The 23,574-nt window shown below is 44.2% G+C and overlaps 1 protein-coding gene and 1 non-coding gene across 7 annotated transcripts in view; one reads left to right on the forward strand and one right to left on the reverse strand.

The window, feature by feature from the left end:
* Positions 1–23,574, reverse strand: part of ASAP1 (ArfGAP with SH3 domain, ankyrin repeat and PH domain 1) — a 346,739-nt gene that overhangs the window by 80,122 nt on the left and 243,043 nt on the right. For all 6 annotated transcript variants that reach the window (XM_078441687.2, XM_078441686.2, XM_078441688.2 and 3 more), the window contains 6 exons: positions 19,544–19,618; positions 19,023–19,072; positions 13,508–13,637; positions 12,180–12,265; positions 1,508–1,583; positions 43–129 (listed from right to left, as the gene is read on the reverse strand). In XM_078441687.2, coding sequence (XP_078297813.1) covers positions 43–129; positions 1,508–1,583; positions 12,180–12,265; positions 13,508–13,637; positions 19,023–19,072; positions 19,544–19,618 — 504 coding nt within the window. The remainder of the gene's footprint in view (positions 1–42; positions 130–1,507; positions 1,584–12,179; positions 12,266–13,507; positions 13,638–19,022; positions 19,073–19,543; positions 19,619–23,574) is intronic.
* TRNAQ-CUG (transfer RNA glutamine (anticodon CUG)) lies at positions 9,958–10,030 on the forward strand. The gene has a single exon. It is a non-coding gene; the product is annotated as a tRNA-Gln (tRNA).

Here is a 23,574-nt window from a genome sequence, read left to right on the forward strand (position 1 = left end):
ACTTACACTGGAAACCCTGCTGGAAACATCTAGACCACCTACTTCTTTCTGATCAAGTTGAAGAGAGGATTTTATTAAGTCTCGGAGTGCAGTTAGCTGTTTCTTTTCTTCATCCTGGGTCTGTTTTATCTGTGACAGAAAAACATGACTTTTATCATGTATCTTTATACATTTATGAGCAGAGTTTAATTCATCCAAATATACACCGGTCATTAAACAGTTCAATTACAGAGTTGATTTCCTCATTAAAGTTTTTGACACGAACTCATTTTTTTTTTTTTTTAACGAACTCATTTTATATATGAAAGGCAGAATCTTCTCATCTTATGAAAGTATCAGTGAGTTTTAAAATTAGTGAATATGCACCATGCTTTCTCATTAAATAATACATCTAGGCAAGACAATTAAATCTGAAGTACCATTTCAAACAAAGTTAAGAAATAACATTGAGTCACTTGCTTCTGGTTTTTCAAAGGGTGGTAAGCAGGAATACCAGGACGTGATTAAATGGGTCAGAAGAACATGTTAAAAAGGACCAGAACCTAATGGGCTAATGTATATATGAAAGTTTACCCTTTGCCCTTGGGTAAGGAACTGGTGGTACTTTTTTTTAATCAGCTGGAACTTACTGCAACCTGAACCATGTTAACTATTAAAAGACAATCGGAGGGGTGCCTGGGTGGCTCAGCCAGTTACGCGTCTCACTTCGGCTCAAGTCATGTCATGGTTCGTGGATTCGAGCCCTGCATCGGGCTATGTGCTGACAGCTCAGAGCCCGGACCCTGCTTTGCATTGTGTGTCTCCCTCTCTCTCTACCCCTTCCCAGCTCGTGCTCTGTCTCCCTCTCTCTCAAAAATAAGTAAACATTAAAAAAAAAAAAAAAAAAAAGACAATTGGAAAAAATACACAGCTTTGTGTAAAGTTACATAAAAATCTAAGGTATTATTCGTAACTCTGAAACCTTACTTCAACAGATGTGGGTTGTACTCATAAAAAAATACACTTTTCATATTATTTAGTACCAAGTGGTTTATGGGGAACACACTGGCCACTTCTACTCCTGCACTTAGTTTTTTCTCAAAGAGGTTCTTGTGATTTTATTATAAAAGTGAAACCTAGGTATCAGACAAAAGAGAGAAAATACAGAACAAGCAAATAAAACAAAAAAATCATAAATGTGCCTACTGTGAGATAGTCTTAAGTTCTGTCCTTCTAGAGGCAAAACATCTGGCAACACTGACTGCAGGACACTCACATGGGATGATGCTACAGGCCCCCAAAGGGAGAGCCTTCTAGAACCACTGGTAACATATCCCTGCTTTTCCTATGCCTCAAAAACATACTCTAGGATATCTGATCACTAACAACTTTGTGGTTAAACTGTTAGGTTTATACAGACACATCACTTACTCTTGCTTCTTTAAAGTTCTTCTACTAGAGATTTCAAATTTCCTGATATTTAGCTACAAAAGCAACTTAAAATGCATGTATTTTATAAAATACTTACATTATATAAATCAGCAGCCAGTTTTTCAATGTACTGTTTCAATTTATCAGCCGTTTTCAAGCCATCTTGAAAGAAACTATGATGGAGAACACCACAAATTTACCAAAAGTAGAAAAAAAGAAATAAACCCTAGTCACCTGAAAAACCTAAATATATTTACTCTCTGCCCACATAAGTTACACAAAACACTGTTTTTAAAGTTCATTTATTCTTTGAGAGAGAGAAGGAGAAAGAGAGAGCACGTGCGCACAAGCTGGGGAGGGGCAGAGAGAGAGAGGGAGAGACAGATTCCCAAGCAGGCTTGTACTGTCAGTGCAGAGCCTGATGTGGGGCTCGATCTCATGAACTGTGAGATCATGACCTGAGCCAAAATCAAGAGTCAGATGCTTAGCCAAATGAGCCATCCAGGCGCCCCTACAGAAAACACTTATAAATGAATTTCAGTATTTTACAAAGATGCACCGACAAACAGGTCATGGGCACCATCTGACATGTGCTCGCAGCTATCACATAGACCTTGTGAATTATAGCTGTGGTCCCAACACAGTGATTTCGTGTGCATTCCCATCTATTCATAGAACCATTCTTCCTGGTGGTGCCATATTTGAATTCGAAAGAGAGAGACACACACATTAACCAGTGGAATATCATGAGGATGAATTAGATGTTGTAAGGAGAAGAGGGACTTTTCTAGAAACAAAGGTCTCAGGAAAGCTGGACATCTTTCAGTTCCCCAAAGACCCCTGGGTGCATGCTTGAAATCCAGGAAGTTGGATTGATGGCATCCTGCCCTGGGAACAACCAGATTGGCACCACCACACCCTGAATAATAATCAGCATTGACATGTTACGCGCATTCACGAGCTCAGCATGCCGTGCATTTTGGGTGTTATTTCGACAACTCCCTACAACAACCCCAAGGAGTGCACAAGCACTTCAATCTCATCTCCATTTCAGAGGATAAATGGAGGCACAGGCTGAGTCCCTGACTTGCTCACACAACTAGTTAAGTGGCAAAACGGGGATTCGGGGCCAGGTTCTGATTCTGACGCCCTTGCTCATGACTACCAAGCGAAGAGATTTCTTGTCTGACGCCTCCACTGAGGAGTCCCACTTGTTTCAGTGTTTAGAATCTTCTTTCCCTTCTTGGAGGCTCCTCTAACCCTGCCCCACAGCAGGTTATTTCTCCCTACGCTTCATCTGTTGCTGTCTCCCCACCAAAGAATGAGGTCCTTGAGGATGAGGACTGTCTCATCTCTGGAACGCAGTGGGCCCAACACCAAGCAGATGCTCAGTGAGTGACTAAGAATAAGCACGACCAAGAAGTTTTAGGGCACATCTTGGGATGTATATATATCGGTACCAGAACTGGCCCTCCAACAAGCGATTACCGAAATCCGACACGTTCCAAAAAATTTTAAGGTTGACATATTCAGCTGAGAACCCTTACTAAAATAAGGAAGGGAAATACGATCTTCAGAAAGCCTTTGGCAACAGGGATGGGAGAAAGGAGAGCGTTCTGGTTAACCATGCAACTGGAGACCTACATGTAAATTCTCCTCTTCTGCCATTTGACTGTTCACCACTGCTTGTCGGGATGAAAGTTAAACTTCTCGGTAGAGAACCGAATAACATTTATATACTGGCCCCTGAACATCTTGTCGGTTTTATCTCCTACCACTTTCCTTTAAAAAATATGAACTCTAGCCATGTTACATTTTTTTCCAGCAACTCCCCCGGCCTTTGCATATGCTGTTTCCCTGCTGAAATGCCCTTCCCTACTCCACTTCTACTGTGGCTCAGCTCAGTTGTTGCCTCCCTTGTCTTACCTGTCCAGGGGATGGCATTTTTCAGCACTGGCTACACCCAGGCCGAATGCTAGCTTTAGAGGAGCCGGCCATGTTCTGTCCAGAGAAGGCTATTCATGAACATCAACCTGAACCAGCATCATCTACATTCAGGAAAGAGTGTTTGTCAAGGAGGCATTAACTTTGTACGGCTACAAAGTTAATCACGGCAAAACCAGTTCTGACCTCGGATACTTAGATAATTTCTGGAGAAAGTGTTCCCTACAACAGAAAAAGCAAGAGCCTTAGGGTCAGAGGAGTATCACCCCAAATCGGCTCCAGGATTTACTTGGGGTGGGACCCTGGTGAGTCACTTAACTTCTGCTCGTGTTACCTGTATTCAGTGGGGAGATAACACATATGAAATCCTTCCACAAAGCGCTGCAAAGTTAGGACGTGCTCAGCACATGTTAGCTTTCTTTCCTGGGGCTGCGTGGGTTTATCATGAGTCATGTCCCTCCCAGAAGGATACAGACTGGTCACAGATATGTTTGTAAAAGTGTCTCATTTTCACTCCACGTGAAAGGAATTTAATTACCATCTTTTTTTAAAGGTGAGTCTAAATGACAATGCTGTAGAGAGGGTTTTGCAATGGGATAGTCACTAGCAGCTAATTTAATGAAAGCTCAATAAATTTAAAATTCAGTTCCTGAAGTCTCAGGAGCCACACTTCAAGTGTGCAGCAGCCACACGTGGCCAGTGGGTACCATGTTAGACAGTAAAGAGTATCACCATTTCCATCATGGCAGAAAGTTCTTCTGGACAAACTGAAAAAACAAACTCAGATTTGAACAGCACATGGAAATATTATAAAACACACACATTTTAAGAAGAGGGAGGACACTGTTTTAGTTTGAGATGGCACTGATAAAAATGAAATGATAAAGTTATTTATCAGAGCGAAAGCAAGCTGGAAGGGGGACAGATCCCTACTACTTCTAAGGCTGAAGGAACACCCCAAAAAGTCTGCTTTTTGCACTTGGATTCTTCAGAACATTATGAACAAAGACTCAGAAAAGTCAATATAACGAGAAATCATTTTAATCTATAATAGGATCCAATTTTTGTAAGTAAGTCATATACATAAACCCAGTAATCTGAGATTATAGGTTTTCTTTTTTGTTAACTTCATTTGCTAATTATTTTCTAAAAAAGATGAGATCTTAGGCAAAAAAAAAAAAAAAAAAAAAAAAAATTATAGAAAAAACCCCCGACATTTAGTCTGGAAGGCTGAGCTGAGCCCCTCGCAGAAAGTTATTTTAGCGCTGACTTCTGGTTTTGACTTCTGGTTTTTGGTGAGAAACCGGAGCAGGATGCAGGGGACAGGTGGCAGGGAGGACAAAATGGTCCTGAGGTTAGTAACACAGTCATGAGTGAGCAATGGCCAACGTGCTGTCAACTGTCCCCTCTCTGGTGACCCCTCCCCTCTGTGACTCAGCTGTGAGCTGGGTGGGCTCCGTGTCACAGTCCCACGTCACCTGCCACAGCATCTCACTGGGGGCAGCTGGCTTCTGTGTCCCGTTTCCTTCCTCCACTTCAGCTGGCTCTGGTTCACTGGAAATGCGTGCACTTCAGAGTCAAAAGCAGATCATAGTCTGGCTCTAAGGCTCGAGGTATGTGGAACCCTGGGCAGATTACTGACCCTGTCTGAAAATGAGTCCGATCGTCTCCAAAGGCGGGACGTTTTCTGGCTTCCAGGAGTACCGGATGAGGTACTACACATGAAAGTGTTTTGTTAATTGGAAAATGAAGCCCAAGTGTCCGTTCTCATTACCTGCCACTCAACTTAAACACGTGAGCCTTCCCGGTAGAAGGCGAAATTACCTCTCTGACATCCCACTAGTCCCTTGGCCACTTTCTCTGTAAATTACTGAAATATAATGAGATCTCTGGAAAACAGATGATGATTAACAGTAATAATAATAATGGCAGTTGGCACATAATTGAGTATTTACTCTGTGTCAGTCACTCACTATTAGGACAATTAAGTATCCCCTTTCAAGTCTCATTAGAGGCCAACAAAGTAGATAATTATTATTATTAACCTGTAACAGACAAAATAACTGAGGCCAAGAGAGGTCAAGCCACTTAACAAGGGTCATCTAGTCATTAAGTGCAGAGTTGGGATTTGAGTGGAAATTTTCCTACCTTTGGAGCACAGGTAGTTAAACAAATCAGGCTGACCCGGGTCTAAATCCTGGGTCTAAATCCACTGAGTAACAGCATAATATCTGAATCCCTGCATCTCTGTGTCCTCATACAGGAAATGGAGATAATCATATGTACCTTGGGAGAGTTCTTGTGAGCACCGCAATAATGTTCTTAAAACGCCAGGCACAGAGAAACAGTTCAAAACATGACGGCCACAGGCCAGCAAAATGAGCCTCATTACTTCTCTGACCTTAGGGACACAGCTGCATTGGCTTCACTTTTTAAATAAGCAGCTTGAAAGAAACAGGACCATAGTTTAATGACACAGAGTGCTAGAAAAATATAAGATGCCAACGGACAGTCAGAAGGACCCCCCCATTTATCCTGACAGGCTGTCACACACCCATCGCTGCAGAGTGCAAGCTCATGAACACTGAACACAGTCCCCCATCCACCGGGCAGAACACACCCTCCTCTGAGCGAGGCAGAGACTTCTCTAGCCTGAGAAAGTTGCTACCAACTTCACTTTTTACTCTGCTTATTTTGTCCAAACGATGGGAAAGGGAGACACTATGTTCTCTCTGCTTTTAACTTAATTAAAAAAAAATTTTTTTTTTAACATTTATTTATTTTTGAGACAGAAAGAGAGCATGAACAGGGGAGGGTCAGAGAAAGAGGGAGACACAGAATCTGAAACAGGCTCCAGGCTCTGAGCTGTCAGCACAGAGCCCGACGCGGGGCTCGAACCCACGGACTGCGAGATCATGACCTGACCTGAAGTCGGACGCTTAACCGACTGAGCCACCCAGGCGCCCCTAACTTAATTTAAAAGAAATAGAGATAGGAGTGTCTGCTACCCCCATCACACATTCTGCTCGGCTTAGAAAGCATTTGGCCAAAGGCTGAAATGCTCAGAGACAGTAATATTATTTTCAAAAGAAGTCAGGATGCCCTGTAGTATCATAGAGCGTATCGTTCTTTAAAACAAATCAAATCATAGAACAAAACAAAAATAAGCAACTTCTTAAACACGTCAACCATCAATCCCACCTGAAAGCTTATTTCCAAGCTTTAGGTACTGATTTCCAGCTACCCAGGGTGACATTTCCTCCTAGATACATTCCTTGTGTGTCCTGTGGTACTGAAGAAACTTAATTAGTGTAAGTACTAATTAACTACAAATACATCTTGACAGTTCAAAGAGTGAGCCAAGAGTGATATGTTGGTATCTCATAAAAAGACTCTTTGGAATAGAGATGTCTAGGCCCGAGTCCAGGCTTACCAGATTCGGATTTCTGACAACTGAGAGCATGCACTCTGGAGTTACAGAGACCTGGGTTCAAGACTTGGTTCTGTCACCTGATTATAAGTTCCATGAGGTCATGGATCTTTGTTTTTGCTTTGTTGCTGTTTTCTGTGTTAAAAAAAAATGAGTTAAATTCACGTAACATGAAATTTACCATTTCAAAGTGTACAATTCAGTAGTTTTGAGTATATTCACAATGTGGTGCAACGGTCACCCTACCCAAGTCCAGAACATGTCTATCACCCCAAAAAGGAAACCTGCTCCTGTTAGCAGTGATTCTCAATTCTTCCTTTCCCCAGCAAACAATAACCTGCTTTCTGTCTCAGTGGACTTGTCTTTTTGGACATTTCATTTAAATGGAATCATATGATGTGTGGCCTTCCATGCCTGGCTTCTTTCCCTTAGAATAATGCTGGAGATGTTCATCCATGTTGTACCATGTATGTGGATTTGTAACCCTCCTCGGAGCTTCCTGGGTATGGTCTGAAAGTGGCCCCTGTCATCAGAGGGCAGGGAGAGACCCGAGAAAGCATCAGGCCACTCCAGGTTGGTAGGTGGCAGTTTTAATGACAGTGAAGGGAGCTTATGTTCGCGGGTTGTCTTGGGAGGCAGCAAGGTGCCTGGATCCCTGTACCTGCCTCCAAATCTCGGAAGTTTACAAAGAGGCCCTACCTGTGCTCAGTCATGTATACACCATGCAGGTATTTGCAACAGCACATCACCATCTCAAGGCTATGTCCTTGGGGCAGCCTCTGGGAGTGGTAAAGGCATGTGGGGAGGCCACATTCCAAGGACTGGGGAAGGTGAGGAGCCTCTGAGTGCCCAGGTCCATCTTGCTGGGCAGTCAGCAGTCGTGTTTCTTTGGTGACGTCTCCCTACGTGGTCTGAATACTGCATTCTCTTTTATGGCCGAATAATACTCCATTGCACTGCTACACAGTATTTTGTTTGTCGGTTCATCAGTTGATGGATATTTGGGTGTTTCCACGTTTTGGCTATTGTGAATAATGATGCCATAAACATGTATGAACCCATTTTTGCTTAAATATTTGTTTTTAATTCTCCTGGGTACAGGCCTAGGAGTGGGACGGCAACACCAAACGATCCTCAGCTTTCCGTTCTCAGGCGCTGTCGAGCTGTCTTCTGAAGCAGCTGCACCAGTTTGGAGAGATGGAAATCTCTGCGGTGTCCTGAAGGCTCCAACTTCTCCACAGTCTCACCAAGACCTATTTTCCACTTTGTCGTCGCTATTGTTTTTTAAATACTGCCACCCTAGTTCGTACGAAGTGGTATCTCATTGTGGTTTTAATGTGCATTTTCCCCAGTGACTGATGATGTTGAGACTTTTTTCTTGTGCTTTTGGCCACTGTGTCTCTTTTCTGGAGAAATGGCTATTCAAATTCTGTGCCCATTTTTAAACTGGGTTATATTTTTGTTGTTGAGCTGTAAGAGTTCTTTATATATTATGGATACTAAACCCTTATCGGAGAAATGACTTGCAACTATTTTCTTCCCATTCCGTGGGTTGTCTTTTTGTTTTCTTAATAGTGTCCGTTCCCTCACTAAACCTTTCACTTTTGAAGTCCAATTTACTTATGTTTTTGCTTTGGTTTCTTTTCTATTGCGCATTTTGACACACGTTTACTGAGCATCTACTGAATGAGTGAACGTGCCTCTGTGCAAGTTACTCATCCTTCCTGAGCGACACTTTCCCTACTGCTTTCAACGAAGGTTAGCTGTTATGGTTTTTAAATTAAGGGTAATAGAAGAATGTTTGTAAGTGCTTGTGATCCTACAGACAGATCATAATGATACTTGCTAGGTATCCTTGCTAGGGAAAAGGAGTGAGCAGCAGGAGAACGCATTTGTCCCGAAACTAGGATGTTCCCCACAATGTTCGTGTCTGAAAGTGAGGAGCGAATGGTGCAGGTGAGCTGAAATGGCTAGCAAAGAGTCACAAGCTCTTCTTTTCTGCTCCCTTTGTTTTTCCATTACAGCAGCTGCATATTCCCACTGGGGTGCTGGACTATCCAAGGTGCTGCAAGAGCAAATTCGCTTTGGGGCACCACCTGACTTTGCACTGAACATCATTTGGGGAACTGGAATAGGTACTTTGAATAAGAAATCGTGGTCTCTGAGTTAAGTAGAGATGCTTTACAAGTCTATTATATGTCTATTAAGGGTTTTTGAGGGATTGCCTGAAGGAGGAAAGAGTAAGAGTCTCCTCTAAGAACACTACCCTTGGGGCACCTCGGTGGCTCAGCCGGTTGATTCCGACTGATTCCGACTTCGGCTCAGATCATGATCTCCCGGTCCGTGGGTTCAAGCCCTGCACTGGGCTCTGTGAAGACCGCTCAGAGCCTGGAGCCTGCTTCGGATTCTGTGTCTCTCTTTCTCTCTTTCCCTTCCCCACTTGCTCTCTGTCTGTCTTTAAAATAAATAAACATTAAAAAAAATTTTTTTTTTTTATATAAAGAATACTACCCTGGCTTTTCGTTGTGTGGGCATTCTTGAGGTTCAACCATGAGGCAGCTAGGGCTGAATCCCATTCGAACTCACTTTACTCCTTGATGTTTTTGGATACCTCTCCCCACAAAGGTTTTACTGTATAGGGTTTCCTCCTGCTGATCTCTCTCTGCCCCCCGTGTGGCGGGGGGAGAACTCTTCTCCCAGATTTCAACGGCCGGATGCTAGCCATCCCCCAAGTCTAATCCCGACCGCGACCACCCCTTCAAGGAGCTCTCCTCAGTGCCCCTGGATGAAAGTCTCCCCTTTTCCTAATGCCCATGTCATCTGTTCCTTCCTGGGCCCACTGTGATGACGATGTTCCAACTTACTTCCTGTATCAGACAATTAACTCCTAAGGGTACAGTCTTGTTTTGTCTTTGTACCCCAGAACCTACAAAGCTCCTGGCCTTTGTCAGGAGATTGATAAATAGCTCTGGAAAGGGAAACAGCCAGGAATGGCCGAAAAAAGGGAGGATGTGTTAGCTCTATAGGTCAGAAGTGCTCTTCTTTCTACCTTTACCGACTACTTGTAAAAGTAGTTTGCAAAACATCTTACAGTTTGGAAAACTCATGTTAGTGGAGGTTAAACCCTTCTGCACAGACTAAGAGAATGTGAGATCAAAAGAGACTTCTGGGGCGCCTGGCTGGCTCAGTTGGTAGAGCATGTGACTCTGGATCTCAGGGTCATGAGTTCGAACCCCACGTTGGGCGTAGAGCTTACTAAAAAAAAAAAGGGAAAGAGAGAGAGATTTCTAAAATCAGGTGTCCAGATTTGCTGCCCAAGTACTGTAACTGAGAAGCTCACTTATTTCTTAAGGTGGCAAAGCAATGGTATGTTTCTAGGAAAACAAGTTGTTGAAAGGTGAAAATTCGACCCTAGACTCAAATAAGGGGCCACCACAACGCATTTCAAAGTTTCCTATGTGCCCCACTGAGCTATAAAGCCAAAGGTTAGATCAGTTCTTTTGTGTGAGGCTTCCACAAGCAAACTTTATCTTATAAACATGAAATTGTTTCCACGTCGATGGATTATTTTTATATGTGAAACCCATTCATTATACAAGGTAGAGTTTGCTTTGAAGGGCAGGAAAAAGTTAGCAAGGGCAATTTATGTAAATAACTATTTGATCATTAAAATTTTTCCCGAAGAGAAACAATTCTGTACAATATGTGCACACAGACATGGTTTCAGGAGCCCTCGGGCTCTGAGAGTAGTCAGCACATACACTGTGGCCGGCACCAGGCTAGGCGCCCCACATGCACTATTCTCATTTAATTCTCACATCTACGAACCTGAGTCCCACCTGACAGATGAGGATACTGAGGTGTAGAGAAGCACCCGACGAAGATCACATGGTCACCAGGCTGCAGAGCCAGGGTCCGAACTCATCTTTCTGTCTGACTCATGCCTTGTGTGTGTCCCACAGTAATAACGCTGACTTCCCCACGTCTCAGTTGAATGCAAAGATGTTCTTAGAACATTAAAAATTGGGGGGCACCTGGGTGGCTCAGTAGGTTAAGTGTCTGACTTCGGTGCCAATCATAATCACACAGTTTGTGAGTTTGAGCCCCGCATCAGGCTCTGTGCTGACATCTTGGAGCCTGGAGCCTGCTTCCGATTCTGTGTCTCCCTTTCTCTCTGCCCCTCCCCTGCTCATGCTCTGTCTCCCTCTCTCGCAAGAATAAATAAATATTAAAAAAAATTAAAAAATGGGCATGTTTTCACATAAAACTCTATGAGAAAACCGTGAAAGCTAATCCAGTAAGTCAACAAGAAGTAAATAAGCAAATGAAATGCCAGAGAATCTCAAAGAGAATAAAAATGCAATGTTCATAAACAAAAATGGTGCTGGTATAGAACAATGGATCATTCTCAAAGCATACCTCTAATTACACAGGCATTCAAGTAAGGAGGCTAAGTATTCTTTTTTAAAAAAGCTTTTTTAAAAAAATGTTTATATTTGAGAGAGAGAGAGAGAGAGAGAGAGAGCGAGCATGCGCGCATCAGTGGGGGAGGGGCAGAGAGAGAGGGAGACACAGAATCTGAAGCAGCCTCCAGGCTCTGAGCTGTCAGCACAGAGCCTGATGCAGGGCTCGAACTCATGGACTGTGAGATCATGACCTGGGCCGAAGTTGGATGCTTAACTGACCGAGCCACCCGGGTGCCCCATAGAGGCAAAGTATTCTTTTTTTTTTTTTTTTTTTTTCCAACGTTTTTTATTTTATTTTTGGGACAGAGAGAGACAGAGCATGAACGGGGGAGGGGCAGAGAGAGAGGGAGACACAGAATCGGAAACAGGCTCCAGGCTCCGAGCCATCAGCCCAGAGCCTGACGCGGGGCTCGAACTCATGGACGGTGAGATCGTGACCTGGCTGAAGTCGGACGCTTAACCGACTGCGCCACCCAGGCGCCCCGAGGCAAAGTATTCTTAATGTCCAAGGTATTTAATTTTGTCTAATTCAGATGATGAAAAAAAAAATCCAAGTAGGTATATGTGGTACAAATGAGCCAGTAATAGGTAAGATGCCAAGTACGGGAGGAGGGGGAGGGGGTCACCGAGAAGGCCTCTGCAGTGACAGGGATATATGGATCTGTGGCCAGAGCAGGGCCAATGTTAGGATTTGTTAAGTAAGACAGCATTTTTGAGTAACCAAACAGTTGCACTGATAGGAGTTACTGATTTACAGAAAACGACGAAGATGGAAAGATCATACGAGTTCCTACCATGTGGCTGTGGAAGGTTATATGGGTACGTACAGCGACCAAATGAAGAGCAGAAAGAAAGGAACATAAGAAAGGCAAAGAAGTAAAGGGGGTCCTTCCTGGGGCTAACAATCACGACCGCCGTGTTCCACTTACTTGCACTGAGCGTGGTAATACTTTATAAGATTCTGCAGCAGGTCCACACCCTTTTTGGTCTTGATTTCATTAACTTTAATGAGATACTGTGGAAATAAAACAGAATTGTATGTTGACTGTTACAGACAGGGTTTCCCAGTCCTGGGTCTGGGGAGCAGAATACCGATCGTGAATCTGCACAAGCTACTGAACCTTGGCTGCCTTCAGACAGGGGGAGTTTCATTTGGGAAATGACGATCAGGCACAGTCACGAGTGTACAAACGACATGATTAGAGTGTTAATGGTTTAAAACACTCCAGATTAGTTTACTCTACAAGCAGAAATCAAACACAGCAAAACATTCTAGAATGTTTGATTATTTCCCCCTGGTGCAGTGGATCTCAAACTTAGCGTTCACATGATCGAAACCTGAAAGACAGGTCGTTCTTGGCAGAAAATCAGTAAAATTGCACTCTCTTTATGGAATATGCGGTGAGGTACTGAAACTTTTAGGAAGAGTTTCCGGTACTCAAGAATGAAAGAGTAAGAAAAATTAACGTTACAATAACCTGTTATTAATCAAGCAGTTAATGAACACTACTAGCTCTGATTTTTACCAGTATCCAAGACTTTCTGTTGATATTGTTTGCTTTTTTTTTACTTGTTTTATTATAAAGAAGTGCATACGAGCAGACAGGTTCAAGAAGAAGCTAAAAGGTTGAAGAGGAGGAAAAAAAGTATTTTTTTAAAAAAAGAAACACTTAAAATTGAGAAAATTCTATCCGTTTTAGTATTTTTGGAAAACTGATAAAGGAACTGTTACACGTTAGCGTCAGAATGGCAGGACGCCAGGTCAAGGAGGACCAGCGCTCGCTGGGAACCCAGTTTGAGAACCGCTGCTCAAAGTTTAAGGGAACATGCTTTCATTACATTTCTTTCATGAACTCAGACTTTCTTCATGACTACTTTATTTCAGCTTTCATTCCACTGGACACATGGTTAAAAAAGACACATGCTCTTAACCTGGATCAGTAAGGCTTCATGTTCACCAGTGTTACTCCTCACCAGATGTTTTTTTCCACACTCACTCACAAGCAACATTAAAGTTCTCACCAAAGAATCCTGTTTTGGCATAAACAGCCCCACAGGACCAAGGCTCAAAATATGAGACAACAGTGAAATGGCGGATCCCAAAAGGCTTGGAGAAAAACGGAGATGAGAACCCTTAAGAAACGGTCCCCTCCTCTAATAACCAAACAGCCTGCAGTTAAGCAGAAAAACTGCTGACTAGCAGGAAAGATCACAGTTAACCAAACGCCAGGCAAATGCTTGCAAAAGCTGTTCTTACTTCGCACATTTGGAGCTGGAAGAGGCGTCTCTCCTTCTCCATTTCTTCTGCGATCTCGGCTCCCGTGATCTCCGTGCGGATCATTCCATGCTGCTTTGCGTGCTCTCTCTTCTCCTTCTCAATTTTTGTACTGTAATTAAAGATGCCATCATTTAAAAACAAAAACAAACATTCCTGTCTTTCCTTTTTGTCTTCCCTTTAACAAGAGTCACTGATTGTTTCTTACTAAAGGTTAAGCAGCAGGAACTCTTAAGTCGGTAACGTTGATGTTGAAAGTAACATTCAAAGAGAACACACATCGTATAAATTTTCACCTAGGAAACCTTGCCTTTTAAGTCTGATCTTACACATGGATGAATTCTTATACATTCTCTCACATTTTGGTCTGCATGAAAAAATTCTGACAGTTGATTTTTTTCTTGGGTAAAGTACGTTACTCATCGATGAAAAAGTATCAGAAAGTTGGAGACCTTAGGTGTATCCTGATTGCCAACAGATTAAGAGTCTGAGAATTATTTCAGGACAATCAAAGCGCATAGTGGGCATGCACAAAAAGTAGTCAAAGGTAATTTCCGATATTCTTCTAAACCTGGGCCATTTTCATATCCCCATAACACACTTTAATCATTCCATCATCTGGCAGTGGCCTGTACAAAATAAGGATGGGAGAGATCCTAATCTACAATTTGGAATCCCTCTCTGGCCTTTGTTGCTTCCAGATTGCCATCATATACATCACTAGACACGGGGCTCAGGGAGCTGAATGGTGCCAGAAGACACAGTTCTGGATATTGACATTTAGAATGTTCCTGAAAAAAAAAGCTGTCTTGACATCCTAACACCTAAAAACCCAAGGAGGCAGCTCACTGCGTTCTTGACAAGCCCTGCTGATGTACAGGAGCCTTCTATCAACTTTTGGGTGCTTTACTCTGAAATATGAATGGGTGGTGAAAGATGATAAGGTAACTGAGGAAAGGCTCCAAAATGAAAGCAGGGGTTCAAAATAACAAGTCAGGGAGTGGGTAGGCGGTGGTGAGAGAACCAGGGGCAGTAAGAGAGAAACTACTTTATAAAATATAATCAAATCCTCAGAAAGGTAAAATAGTGTATCTATGAAACAAGAAGAAGAAACTATACAAAGGCCACCAAAAACTCCCAATGAACTGAGAAAAAGGGCTTTGGAAATTTAAAATATGATAGCCAAATTAAGAAAGTCAACTGAGGGATGCCTGGATGGCTCAGCTGGCTAAGTGTCGGACTTGGGCTCAGGTTATGATCTCATAGTTTGTGAGTTCGAGTCCCGCATCTGCGGTCAGTGCAGAGCCCACTTTGGGTCAGAGCCTGCTTTGGATCCTCTGTCTCTCTCTTTCTGCCCTATCACCTGTTCTCTCTCTCTCTCTCTCTCAAAAATAAATAAAACATTAAAAAAAAAAAGATGACTGTGGGATGCCTGGGTGGCATCTGACTTCAGCTCAGGTCATGATCTCACAGTCCATGAGTTCAAGCCCCACGTCGGGCTCTGTGCCGACAGCTCAGAGCCTGGAGCCTGCTTCGGATTCTGTGTCTCCCCCTCTCTCTGCCCCTCCCCCACTCATGCTCTTTAAAAACTTGAAGAACTTGAAAAAAAAGGTTTAAAAAAGTCGACTGAAACAGTGAGAATAAAAGGTTGAAAATAATCTAAAACAGAACATAGACAAATAGAACAGAAAAGAGAGAAAAATTATAAGAACAACCTAGAGAATCCAACATTATATGGCGAAGCCTTTTAGGAGAATAAACAGAAAAGAAACCAGATGGGAGGAATGATAAGAAACATTTTGGGAACTACAGAGCTAAAAACTGCAAAGAGAAGGTCAATGAAGAAACTTCGTAGAACATTAAAAAAAAAAAAAAAAAAAGGCTTTCACATTTTCTAACTGAAAATAAATGAACCCCTTCCCCAAACCCCACACAAAGAAATGGGAGCAAATATGATTATAAAATGAGAGGATTTATATTCAGCCAAACTCTCATTCTGTGTGATGCAGAATGAAGATATTTCTGGACATGGAAAAATCTGAAAATTTTCCCTCCTTGAGAGCCGTTCCCTGGAAACGAGTGGAAGTGGTGTGCCAGCCAAATATGGGCCCATGCCAGGAAGGAGGAAGGAGGAGAGCTACCATGAAGGGGCAGCCCAGGACGACAGTTGTGCTGCTAAGCAAAAGGGCTCTGGAGGGAATCTCCAGGACAGAACAGACGGGACTGCCAGACAACCTAACGATAACAGATCTATAATCGTTGTTACAACATACATAGTGTATGTTCTAAACAGAAACACTATTATTTTGTTTTAAACAGAAACATTCATAGGTGTTGGACATCAGTTCTAACAGATAACAAAAGATCACAAACGTTTCCAGCAGTAGGAGGCAAATGAAATGAGGCAATTATTTCACTAAGGGAAAGCAGAAAATGGTACGATGAGAATGGAAAGTCCATTATAACACCATTTGATGGGCACTGAATATTTACAGCCACAGAAGTTGTTCACACTGACAACTGGTTTATCCATAAACTGTGGTATTAACCACACTGGATGAACAGGAATGGGGGTGGGAAAGCCACGGGGGGTAGTTGTGCGAGGGAGCTGAGCCCTCATGTGCTGTGGCTGCACAGCAGGTGCACCAGGAGGAAACAGCAAGAGAACACAGAGGAACAGAGACAAACCAGCCAGGGAACAGGAGAGGGACTCAAAGGACAGGATGGGTGGGGCTGAGGACCACCGTGTCTTTCCATGAAAAGCACGTCCATTGCCTACGTAAGATCCCCTCCTCCCGTTCCTCGTTAGGAAAAGAATCCTCATTATCAGGTGCAGCACAGACTTGGGAAGGCAGCACGGACATTCTTACAGTGCTGTGACACAGAAGTGCTGTGAACGGTGCCTGGTCTGCCCTAGACGCTCTGCTCGGATAGACTCTTGTCGAGGCCATTATTATTGGAGTTTCTATTCTATGCAGAGTCCGTCTTAACCGTTGCAAGCACTATTTAATGCTTTCTTTTATGTATGGGTGTTATTTTGACCAAGTATTATTTGATGGTTTAAAAAACTTGCTAGAAACAACTGACTGGCCAACTGTATGTCTGTCAACAGGCAATTACTTCAACATATTATGTTATCTTGTCTTCACAGAAGCCTTGAGAAGTGGTTAACGCTTCTATGGTTTTACAGGTGAGGATCATCAAAGTTAAGTATCTTGGCTCAAAGTCACAAAGCCAGGAAGTGGCACCACTGAGATTCTCCCATGGTCTCTGACTCCCCAGTGTGTGGTCTAAACTATTATGACTCACTGCCTCCCGGGTTCTAAATGGAAGACCACAGCCCAGCCTCCTGGTTATCAAAGCTAATAAATTAACTTCTTTTTTTTTTGTATGTTGCTTTGTTTTCTGTAATTCATAATCAAATGAGCCCTATCACATCAAATAATCAAACATTTGGGTTTTTTTTTTCTTCTTATACCGCTATACATGGTGAGGAAGAAGCATATCTTAGGAAAATCATTTGTTGATAGAGGTTTATTTTATTTATTTATTTATTTTTATTAATTTATTTCTTAATGTTTATTTATTTTTGAGAGGGAGAGAGAGACAGAGTGTGAGTCAGGGGAGGGGCAGCGAGAGAGGGAGACACAGAATCCAAAGCAGGCTCCAGGCTCCGAGCTGTAAGCACAGAGCCCGACGTGGGGCTCGAACTCGCAAACTGCGAGATCACGACCTGAGCCGAAGTCAGACGCTCAACCGACTGAGCCACCCAGGTGCCCCGATAGAGGTTTATTAAAAAAGAAAAATAAAACAACAACCTTTTGGTGAAATCCTAAAATCACGACCCACTTAAATGATGAATCCTGATACACATTTCCAGATCTGGATAATTCTTTCATTCCTGCAGCAACTATTCCCTATGCACAAGCTATGTGCCCAAGGTACTGCTAGGGGTAGGCACTGGGAGATTAACACCAAACGCGAGGACGATATGGTCACTGCACTCACCGGGGTCAGATGCCAGAGGACAATACAGACTAGTGAGCAACCAGACAAGTCTGAGTACAGTTGAGCAAAGCGCCATGAAGGGCACCTAGATTGTCCTAGAATGGTTTCTGCTCCAGGACATTCATAATACTGACCAGCAGGTCTTGTGCCAACTGTATTTTTATAAAATACCAAAAATACAGTTCCACTACCCAACAGTGGTAGTATTTCAGCTGCCAAAGCACATACTGTACCTTGTTTTATTTCCATGTCCTACAAAAGAGATCTATTCCACAAGTGTAGAGCAAAGGTGTTTTGTTTTGTTTTTTTCTCCCTTCTGTGGACTCGGGCCCCTTTTGTATGTACTTAGTTCTATTCCAAGCCCAGGGCATGAAGTTGCCTCTGGGCAGGGCAGCACTTAGCTCACAAGAGTGAGCACTGATGATCTTTTTTAATACAGAAAGACAGGATGGCCTATACTGTTCACTCCATCACTGACCATTTTAAGAGCCCTTCTGTTCTCAGCTGCATTTATAACCATCAATGCGTAAAAGTATTCCTAAGGCAGCAAGTCTCCAACAGTGCGTTTATTACATAAGCATTTGTAGAAGTAGTCTAGCAAAAAACAAATTTAACCCCGAATTTGTTTTTCTTTTGTTGGTGTTTTCATTCTGCTGTTACTGCTGTCTCCAGAAATGCTTTTATTCTCTCATGGTGACAGCTATCCAAGTTTACAGCCAACCTTTTTTATTAAGTGCTTTTAAATATACTTCTCCTCCCACCACACCTCCTGATAATACAAATGTCTTCGAGTAGCAATGAGGGAAGATGGTCTGACTCGTACGGCAGGAAGGTGAGCCAGGCCCACACCATGCATTTCGTGTGCGTTATTTCCACAGTCCCTGCAACAATCCACCGGACGGGCCCGCCGTGCCCGTGACATGTTGCTCCGGCTCAGGGGCCACACAGACCCTGGGGAAGGCAGCGTGACACCGCCCAGCTCCATGACCTCCTGTAATCCCTTCAGTCTCTCCAGGCTTTAGTTCCCCAATCCACAACCAGACGGTGAGGTCACGGTGTGGCGGTCACGCAGGTAGAACATGGCGCACAGGCCCCGGCGGGCAGAAGGAGGTCACAAACGCTAGCTATGAATTTTTATCGTTTCCTAATTGCTATGCAGGAATGTAAACAGCCTACAGTTATATGCTAGCTGTAATTAGAGAAAAGTTGCAACGGTCAGATGGACTACTTGATAGTCAGCGTCAGCAGCCATGGGCTCACAAATTTTTGGGAGTTAACAGCGCACCTCCCTCCTCCTATGACGAGGAGGAGGAGGAGTCATAAACACCTCCGGTCAGGTCAGCACACCCGGGCTCTTAGCCTTTACAAGGAGGTACTCAACGAGTTCTTGTCCAAAAGAGATCAGGTAAGAGCTCTGTCCTTCTTCTAGTTAACTTTTTCTTAAGAAATGAACAACTATAAAAAACAACCAAAAAAAAAAATGACTTACAACTTTGTCTCATAGTCTTTCCAAGCTTTGTCAAACGGCTTCTTGAGATCCTTAGGAAAGAGAAAACGAACTTGAGACTGGATTCACTTTTGCTCAAAGGCAAGCAAACAGTGCGGAAATAACATGGCAGCGAAAATGCTTTCCTCTAAAGGACGCGTGAAACCGGACACGCTCTCACGCACGTCACAGCGTGTGTCGTAGACGAGGAGCCTGAGCGAGCGGGAAGGGCGGCCTTCGCTGCGATGCCCGCGGGGTGGCTGGTGGCGCGGCCAAGGCTCAGCACAGACTCCCCGCAGCCCCGTGGGCTCTCACCGATAATCCGGAAAGGGCCTCATCTTATTCCTCAGTCAATAACACTGTGTGAAGCGGCACATCTTTTCCAATGATCATTTTCCAAGTAGTTTTTATGCTAGAAATGTTCAGAGTGCCCTTCAAATGCAAGTAACGCTATGATCTTTAAAGAGGGGGGAAAAAATCAATCCTTTCCAGTTAAAGTGAAAATCAAATTTCTGAATACTTACTCCTTTGACTCCCTTCAGGTCTCCTTTCAACAAGGAGTCCAAGGTGAAGATCACATTGTGGCTCAGACCCTGGAGCTGGAAAGTAAAGCAAACACGGAAGACGGTTAAAAAAGGAAGTGCGTGCAGAATAACAAAATCAGCTACTGTGGACACTTTGCACACAGCAGACTCTGCGTAAGGGCTCTCACGCACCATCTTGCTGACCCTGCGCACCGCCCCGAGGTTAGGGGGCAAGACCAGCCCCCCCCCCCACCCCCCACAGCAGGTGGGAGCCACACAACTGGCTTCTATTACTCCTTTTCGTACGCTTCTTCGGCATCTGTCACTATCTGAAATGACCCAGTGTGTTTATACGTGCACTCTGTCCCCCACCAGAACGTAAGCTCAGTGAGGGCAGGGACCACGACTGTCCCACTCACTGTGTCCTCTCTGTGCCCAGATCCATTAGAAAGACAAGATACAAGTGCGGGTTTCTCACTGTTCTGAGGCAGTGGCCTGAGTCTCCTTGATGTCAAGTTGGAACAAAAAGGGGTCTACAGAGGAGAGGGAGACGGAGCTGGCACCCAGCTGGAGACAGCGAGGCAGGGAAACCAAGGGAGGGACAGGCAAGCAGGGAAAGAGTGTGCCGAACAAGGACCGGGAACAGTGAATGACACGGACCCGGAGCACTGTGGGGAAACCGGGTCTAGTCGTGTGGAACCAACACTACAGGGACCTGCCGAACCAGGTCATAGCCGGCGAGGTCGGTGGGCTCCCTCACTCAGGAAATAATTTTACTCCCGTGCAAGAGTGTTCTCATTTGTCACTGCAGCCAGCCAGTCACCCTTCCATCAATCACTTACCACGTCCTTGTTCTGTGACACCCACCATGCTAGCGGCTGGCCAGGTGAAGGTGAATAAAACACCGTTCCTGCCTCGAGCGAGCTCACACCCCAGGGACAGAGGTGGTCGCCGTATGCAAACCCACTCTGCCACATCGCGGTATTACAAGTGCCGTACAGAGGCGGAGGGAGAGAGCGGAGCGAGAAGGACCCATGTGGACACCTGCAGGCTTGGTGCGGGACCCTGGGCGCCCCCTAGATAACCGGGGGACGCTACAACCTGCCGCAGACAGCTGCAGTGAAGGGGTTAATACACCTCACAGTGCTAGCTTGCTCCCACACACTCAGCAAGTGCTGGATACATATCTGTTTTCAAAATCCAAAGGGACGTTAGAGAAGAAATAAGAGTAAGGCAATGTGGGGCGCCTGGGTGGCTCAGTCGGTTGAGCATCCGACTTCAGCTCTGGTCATGATCTCACGGCTTGTGAGTTCCAGCCCCTGCGTCGTACTCTGTGCTGACAGCTCAGAGCCTGGAGCCTGCTTCACATTCTGTGTCTCCCTCTCTCTCTGCCCCTCTGACGCTCACGCTCTGTCTCTCTCTCAAAAATGAATAAACATTAAGGGGCGCCTGGGTGGCTCAGTCGGTTGAGCGTTCGACTTCAGCTCAGGTCACGATCTCGCAGTCCGTGAGTTCGAGCCCCGCGTCAGGCTCTGGGCTGATGGCTCGGAGCCTGGAGCCTGCTTCTGATTCTGTGTCTCCCTCTCTCTCTGCCCCTCCCCCGTCCATGCTCTATCTCTCTCTGTCTCAAAAATAAATCAGTGTTAAAAAAAAAATTAAAAAAGAAAATGAATAAACATTAAAAAAAAATTTTTTTTTTTAAATAATAAGGCCACACGGAACAGACAGACACCTTCTCCCAACCCCTGCCTACTGCTCTCATCCTGGGCTCCCTGTGGCTCACCATTCCACCTCTGCCTCCCGGCTTCCAGTTTCCACGCAAGAGAAGTTGTCCAGGGCACATCACCAGAGGGCTTGGATCAAAAACCACCAACTCTCTCTTCTTTCAAAGACAAAGAGATTCTGAATACCGAGACGATTCTATCTGTGCAATCTCGCTACCCCCTGCTCCGCCACCCACAGAGAGATAGCCTGGCCGGCAGGTGCCAACAGTGAGAGAGCCACGGATTCGGAGTCTGTGTTCTGTAAGGTCAAGGGCATTGGTTCCTGGGGAGTGGGGTGAAAAACATCTTAGCTATTACAATGGCTGTGGCTTTCCAAAGGGCCAGAGTACATAAACTTGATATAGAGTATATCTGTGGCATTACAACTTCAAAGTTTAGTTTAAACTTTCTAACTTCCTCCCTCCCTCCCTTGCTTTCTCTTTCTCTCTTTCTTTCTAAATGTTGATTTATCTACTTGTAGGGGAGGGACAGAGAGAGAGGGAGAGAGAATCCCAAGTAGGCTCCGCACTGTCAATGCAGAGCCCAATGCAGGGCTCGAACCCACAAACTGTGAGATAATGACCTGAGCCAAAATCGTGAGCCACCCAGGTGCCCACCCCCCCAAATATCTTTAAAAAGACTCCTTGGGATGGGGTGGTGCAGTTTTCAGGTAATAATAACGTTGAAAAACACCGGCTGTGGGTATGAGATGGGGAAAATAAAGATGAACAGGACTCACTCTCAGCCACAGATGAAGCTCCTTCCTGAAACATAAGCCTCCTGCATCCTGCTCTCCTGCGGGCCTCGGAGGTTTGTGTGGATGGTGGTAAGCGAGGCAGGGGCCAACCAGCCCTCCACTCACCAGGCCAGTGCCTACCTCTCCTCGATTCGTAGAAATCCTTAATCTTCTTCAAAACATTCACCATCCCTCACCATGCACGTATCTGTTTCCTCATTTGTTTGCTGTACCCTCAGTTTGAACGCAAACTCTCCAAGGGTAGGGTCTGCATGTTCACTGCCCTATTTCCAGAATTTAGAACACCGCCTGGCACAGAGTAGGTGCTCAATAAATATTTGTAGAATACAGGAAATAGAGAATCATGTGAGCACAAGGTTCCTCTCTATAGGATTTATTCTGACGGGAAGCTTAGGACTTGTCAATAAGGGACGAGTTAAATAAACTACGGAAGTTCTAAACCGTAGCCATAAAACTGAGAAAGTTCTTTATGTGTAACTTTGGAAACGGCTCCAAGATAAATTGTTACATGACAAAAGCAAAGTATAAAACAGCATTCACAGCATACAAAGTTCTGTATGAAAAGAACAGGGGCGCCTGGCTGGCTCGGTTGGGGAGCACACAACTCTGGACCTGGGGTTGTAAGTTCTAGCCCCAGATGGGATGTAGAGATTGCTTAAATACATAAAACTTTAAAATATTCTAAAACAAACAATGAAATGACAGTGATTATAAACCATTTTTAACGTCGTCCTAGAATCAGGCTTTTCACCAATGCCTCAAATCCTTTGTGAAATGAAGCAGGAAAAAAAAAATTGTTATGCCATTTTGGTCTGAGGGCTACATTACAAAATAAGAATGAAAAAATTATGAAACTGTGGTTAATACTGAACGTGGGGGTTGCGCGGAAGGAAAAGTCCCTCAAAAGCCATGTACTGACCACACAATAGACACACACTGTAACCTTTCAGTGCCGTCGTCGGGGTTGGGGGGGGGGAGGGGGGGCTGCAGTGGCACTGATGGAAAACCCCAAGAATTAAGAATTTCTTTGTGGTTATCCACACACATACTCTTGGGGGCTGATAAGAAACTGAGAAGGCCAAACATTGTGTATTTATGAATTCAGAATCTTCCCAGGATGAGCCTGGCAAAAGGCCCCAGGAAAAAAATCTTTCCCCACCTTACTTCCCAGGAAAAAGTTGGTTAATTTGCAAAAACCGGCAAAGGCAATGGTTTTAAGGAAAGAGCGAATAGCAACTCTCTGTCATTATGAAGATGCAGAGAGATGTCAAAGAGAAAACAGACTACTCTCAAGAGAAGGAAACTTTTGAGAAATATTTATCAAGAGGCCAAAATTTCCTTTGCTGCAGATCTCAATGAAGAGAAGGCCTATTTTCTCCGACACTGGAAGGTACTGCGACAGCGATGGGTTACATGACCTCACAGTTGTAGGGTTCTGTGACTTTCCTGCTTTTTTATTTTCCAGTTCTTTCAGGAATCCTTCTCACAGCCTAAGCAAAGCTTGCAAACGA

The sequence above is a fragment of the Panthera onca genome, chromosome F2, assembly GCF_046562875.1.
Source record: "Panthera onca isolate mPanOnc1 chromosome F2, mPanOnc1 haplotype 2, whole genome shotgun sequence".
Taxonomy (NCBI): Eukaryota; Metazoa; Chordata; class Mammalia; order Carnivora; family Felidae; genus Panthera; species Panthera onca.